The 5,604-nt window shown below is 37.0% G+C and overlaps 1 protein-coding gene across 3 annotated transcripts; it reads right to left on the bottom strand.

The window, feature by feature from the left end:
- Positions 1-1,001: 1,001 nt before the first annotated feature.
- Positions 1,002-5,225, bottom strand: LOC104218747 (receptor-like kinase TMK3). 3 transcript variants are annotated; one of them, XM_009769311.2, is made up of 3 exons: positions 2,567-5,225; positions 1,569-2,068; positions 1,002-1,315 (listed from the first exon to the last, which is right to left on the bottom strand). In XM_009769311.2, exons 1-2 carry the CDS (start codon positions 4,875-4,877, stop codon positions 1,575-1,577), a joined length of 2,805 nt encoding a protein of 934 aa, XP_009767613.1. In that variant the 5' UTR covers positions 4,878-5,225; the 3' UTR covers positions 1,002-1,315; positions 1,569-1,574. The 3 variants fall into 3 exon arrangements, with proteins under 3 accessions (XP_009767613.1, XP_009767612.1, XP_009767611.1); XM_009769310.2 differs by having other exon boundaries at positions 1,002-1,305; XM_009769309.2 differs by lacking the exon at positions 1,002-1,315 and having other exon boundaries at positions 1,355-2,068.
- Between the last annotated feature and the right edge of the window lie 379 nt (positions 5,226-5,604).

Below are 5,604 nucleotides of genomic sequence, written 5' to 3'. Positions count from 1 at the left end.
CTTGGATCGTATTTTATCACAAAATGACAAACTTCGGCGATACTCAATTTCTTCGATTCGTTAAACCTCTGACCTTTATAACACTTATCACTTGTTACAAATAGCATAAATGCTTATAACCTCAAAATAATCTCATTCCCGAGTCTACGCCGATTAACTTACGACGAAACTTTAACATATGAAATGCGGGATGTAACAATAAAGTTTGACTTTTAAATTATAAAATTTATTTAGCAAACAATGCTTATTTTTTAGATTGAAAAAGAGTCAAATAGATCAAACGGTAGTCTTTGTTTAGTTTTGGCAAACAAAATGGACAGATAAATATGTTTAGACAAGGATTCGAACCCAAGAACAACCTCGCTTTGAACACCTTAGGCCAGTAAACTGCCTCACTAAGCTATGTTAAGGGTGTTCATAATATAATATATAGCCATATAAAGTAGTGTTTATATATGCAATATATTTTTACGACAAAGGGCGTTCGCCCTTGGCATAATGTGGCTACGCCACTGCTTGCCCCCTTTTCTAGCCATTCCAGCTCTTCCACCGCTTTTGATGCTGAAATCCTATTGTCTTACTCCCTGAGGAAGAACCTCCACTTGAACTCATTTCAAGTCCCGAGTTTTTATTTAGAATTTCTATATATGAAGTTTGAACGAGAGCTGTGATGTATTTCAAATTGACAAACAGTAGTTACATCATAATAAATATCTTATCTTGGACCAAAACCTCAACATCACGATCAAACACATCCAGTGGAGACGGATTGGGGTATGTAGCTCATGTGTATCTCCAGACTCCAAGTATTATGTAGATACATGCCAATTATAAGATTTGAGACAGACTTAGAAAGCACTTGATCATATAAGAAGTTTATAGTCAGGTCTTGATCATTTACTTGTAAGAAGGGATTTCTTTTTGTTTCAATTCTTTAAAGAGAAGTCAGTTAAAAAATTCATACCAAGTTACTTCAACTGACTTCTTGTGTCAAACCCAGAAAACAAAAATCATAACCTTCAGATTTTGGAACTTGGAAATGAAGATCTTGTGATCAATTCACGTCGAAGTAGGAACAAATACAATACGAGGTGCAATAATATTTTCCTCAGATAAAAATGGGCAGCCCGGTGCACTAAGCAGCACTAAGCTCCCGCTATGCGCGAAGTCCGGGAAAGGGCCGGACCACAAAGGTTTATCGTATGCAGTTTTACCCTGTATTTCTGCAAGAGACTATTTCCACAGCTCGAACCCGCGACCTTGTGGTCACATGGCAGCAACTTTACCAATTACGCCAAGGCTCCCCTTCATTTTCCTCATACAAGAATAAAAAATAATTAATGGAGTAAGGAACTCAGCTAATAAACAGTTCTCATTCATCACTAATTCATATCTATAACCCATAGAAGTAACTCAACAAAGCCTATACATTGGATTGAAATTTTTACAAACAAAATTGAAAGAAAGCATAGATAACAGGATCAAAATCTCACGCAAAACAAACAAGAAAACTATCTACATTTACCAGATAGGATTATCGAACGAGAGTAGCAGTAGTGCAGTAGTACCTGCTTTTATCTACCATCTGCTGATTTAAAGGACTCTGCAAATCCAGTAGGCCTTGCAGGGATAGTGTCTTCAAGGTCGACGTCTTCTCCTTCTGTTTCTTGCCATCCCTTTACCATTTGATCGAGGGGAAGACTGTAATCAATACCACAGTAGTCCTCTTCATCTTCCTCAAAAGGCTTCCATTTCTCAACAAGCGGGGTGAGCACGTTCACAGCATGGGACATGTCAGGCCGTTGTCCCGGCTCCCTTGCTGTGCAGTGACCAGCAAGTTCTGCAATGGTGTAGACGCTGCTCTCAAAGGCTTCCTCTTTTACATCAAGAGCTGGATCGACGGCTGCCATAAGTTTCTCTTTAGAGGATTTGATGTTCCAGAACCATGCAACTAAGTATTGGCTCTCATTAGGTCTATCCTCATCAAGCGCCATCCAACCAGTTAACAACTCCATTAGCACCACACCGAAACTAAACACATCAACCTTTGTGGTGATTTTGCCAGTAACTGGATCAAAACAGCGAGTCAAATGAGTTAGCAAAACAGCAGAAATACTTCAGAATATGAGATTAAGCAAATCCTACGTGTCTACAAGAGTAGTAATTACAATAATTAAGATTGATACTCAAAAACATCTTATCAGTTAACATATTTATTAGGTGACATAACATGCAGACTATGACTAAATAGTCCAGATATTGATCCTGGTATCTTATTTTACTACGTGCACTGAGAAAATGAGCGAAAGAAGTCTGTCCAACACTTGAGTATACTAGTGAAGTCACAGCATATTCTTGCCTGTAGAACAGGCCAGACACTTCAATCACATCCACGGAACTTAATTTATCCACCTCTAATTGGTTAAAATGGAAGGCAGTAAAACTATTTAAACTAAAGATATAATAGAGAGTATTCAAGAGACTTAAAAATATAACATCACTTTCTTGTTTCGCGACATGTTGGGTCATCCTAGAAGTAAAAGGATAGGACTAAAACAATGCTTACCAGCATATTCAGGTGCTAGATATCCAAAAGTTCCAGCTAGCCTGGTTACCACAGAATTCTTCTCTCCATCAGGAGCAAGTTTCACAAGTCCAAAGTCTGATACTTTTGCTCGGAAATCATCAGTCAGCAAGATATTTGAGGACTTGAGATCTCTGTGTACGAAGCACTGATGAGCGAGTGTATGCAGATACTCCATTCCTCTAGCAACATCTAAGGCAATATTCAGCCTCCTCTTCCAAGATAGAGGCTCCAAATTCAGTCTTTTCCAGTGGAAAAGATGCTCGTTAAGAGCACCTAGTGGCATGTATTCATAAACCAGAATTCTTTCATTGCCTTCAGCTGAATATCCCAATAGAGACACTAAATTCCGATGTCTAACTTTAGAAAGAACATAAATTTCAGCTTGAAATTCATCTGACGCTTTGCTGCTAATTGCTCCAGCCTCCATTCTTTTGACGGCTATTTTTGTCCCATCGTCTAATTCTCCTTTATAAACCACTCCAAAACCACCACGACCAAGTTCATTTTCTGGAGCAAAGTTCTTGGTTACATTCCTAAGTACTTGAACTGATATGACCAAATTGCTAGCTTCAATCATAGGGTATTTACCACTGTGTATGCTAGCTGAACCACTTTCAGTCAATATCGAAAGATTTCCTTTAGTTTCATCGGCTATTGCTATCTTGACCATGTCATTCGAATCAGAAGGATCTCTAGGATGAATCACAAGAGAAGTTGGACCTTTGCGCCTATCCATACTCCTCTTCCGGATATAAACATATAATGAAATAGCAAGAAAAACTAAGATTGTAAAACTTGCAATAGGAACCACAAAAATTACTAACTTAGACTTAGAAGAGCTTGACTTACTCGTCGATGAATAGGGTGAAGCACCAGGGGATGTATTATTATCCTTTCGTGAAGGACTTGCTACAAGAGGACTAGAGTTCAATAGTGAATTTCCACTTAGATCAAGTTTCAAGGGGGCAGTAAATTTTGGCAGAGGAAGGGAAAGGTTGTTATTACTTAAATCAAGCAGAACCAAATGTTTCAAGCTAGTCCAACTAGATGGAATAGAACCAGAAATATTGTTAGATCCAAGATATATATGAGTTAGAGAATCTAAGTTTGCAATTGAAGGACTCAGGGTTCCAGAAAGATTGGACTTAGGCAAGTTTATAACAATAACCTTTTGGTTATCGTCACAGCTTAATCCCCACCACGGACCGTCACAAGGATTATTTCCTGACCATGATTCAACGAGCTTAGATGGATAATTCAACTCATCAAGAAATTCTAAAAGTGCCATAACCTCTGTGTTACAAAGTGCACCAATTTTGGTTTGACAAAAGGAGTTGGATCGATAACTAACATTTGTAGCCTTGAAATTTGGTATTGGACCCATGAAATGATTATTATTCAAATCAAGATGGCCAAATGTCATATTTGCTAAAGATTCAGGAATTAAACCAACAAGATCATTGCTATTGACATTGAGATCCTGCAGATATGTCAAGCTACCAATCTCCTTTGCAATTTTACCTGAAAAATGATTCCCATGTAGCCAAAGACTTGTCATTGATCCCATTGTTGAAATCACATCAATTGAACCACTCATTCCATCACCAAACTGATCATTCAACCAAAGCATTTTTAGCTCAGAGTCCTTAAAAGTACTCGGAATAGGCCCCGAAAGTCGATTCTTGGACAACAAAAGTACATCTAAAGAAGACATATTTCCAAGAAACTCAGGTAAAAAACCAGCTAAATTGCAGTTAACCAAAGTCAAATTAGTCAATTGAGCTGAACCTTGCAATTCCCTAGGCAAAGACCAACCAGTTGAGACATTCAAAGGATTATCATCCAATGCCAACACTTCTAAACTCACAAGTCCATTAAAGAAATCAGATGGAATACTATCAAACTGATTGAAATCCAAGAAAGCATACCTTAATTCAGACAAACCACTAAAAGATGGTAACTTTCCACCGAATTGGTTCCTTTGCAACCCCAAATTTGTCAGTTTAGACAACTGATTAAATTTCTGTGGCAAAGAACCTTTTAACCCCAACCCCATAACTTGAATCTGTTGAATTTTATTACCAGTACAAATTATATGAGGCCAAACTGGAGGACCACAAGGGTCATTACCATTTACTGGCCAATCCAAAAGCTCTGAATTCTCCAAACTTTTTCTGAACTCATTGATTATGGCCAAGTCACTGGGGTCTGTAACACTGTAAGCAAATGAAAAAAGTGAAAGAAACAGTGTTAGAACAAACCCCATTTGGTTAGCAGCCTCCATTTCCATGAATGATTCCAATCAAGAACCACTATAGACATGTATTGACACAATTCACATAATTCAAGAAAGTTAATTTCATGTGACAACTAATGGTTGTTTTTTGTGTAATCCCAATTCCCGTGTTAGATATTTAGACAAGGAGAGGTGGCAAAAACATGGGTTTCAGATCAGAAAAGACCAAGAAAGAATGATAATTGGAGTGAGAAACTCTATACTATGGAGTTGTGCACACTGACAAACTATTTTATTGCAGTGTAATAAAAAATATACTAATTAATATTCCTGAGTGGTATGACTGATGAGCAAGTGATGACCATAAAAAGTGGATCTTTCCATGACCATGAGAAATTCTTATGCAATATAAAATAAAATGCATATAGTAAAAGCTTGGAGGGAAATTTTTGCCTGATTATCTGGGTGTTATGAAGTAGGTGATAATGACAGGGACATCATTGTCTTCTTAAAAAATTATGTATCTCTGATCACATTATTCAAGTACTTTATTTTGCATATTACAATTCTTTAGTTTTTCAAACTATTGAGATATTTTTATTTTCACCCGTTAGAAATCTAAAATATAAATTTTTATATGATTATTTTCTTCTGTTCAAATTTTACAGAGTTATGCACTTATGCTGAACCATTTCCGCTTATATATATGGCTTCTTCTAAATTTTTCTTTTAATTCTGGAATTATAAAACAAAGCACTTAGGTGCAAACTTACTCTTACAA

This window comes from Nicotiana sylvestris, chromosome 12, assembly GCF_000393655.2.
Source record: "Nicotiana sylvestris chromosome 12, ASM39365v2, whole genome shotgun sequence".
Lineage (NCBI taxonomy): Eukaryota > Viridiplantae > Streptophyta > Magnoliopsida > Solanales > Solanaceae > Nicotiana > Nicotiana sylvestris.
The sequence above is the reverse complement of the archived record's forward strand: the minus strand, read 5'-3'. Positions and strand labels throughout refer to the sequence as shown.

Coding starts and splice junctions, on each gene's coding strand:
- LOC104218747 (XM_009769311.2), bottom strand. CDS start 4,877: ATGGAAATGGAGGCTGCTAACCAAATGGGGTTTGTTCTAACACTGTTT. Junction 2,069..2,566: donor TCTAGCACCTGAATATGCTG/GTAAGCATTGTT, acceptor GTTTTGATCCAG/TTACTGGCAAAATCACCACA.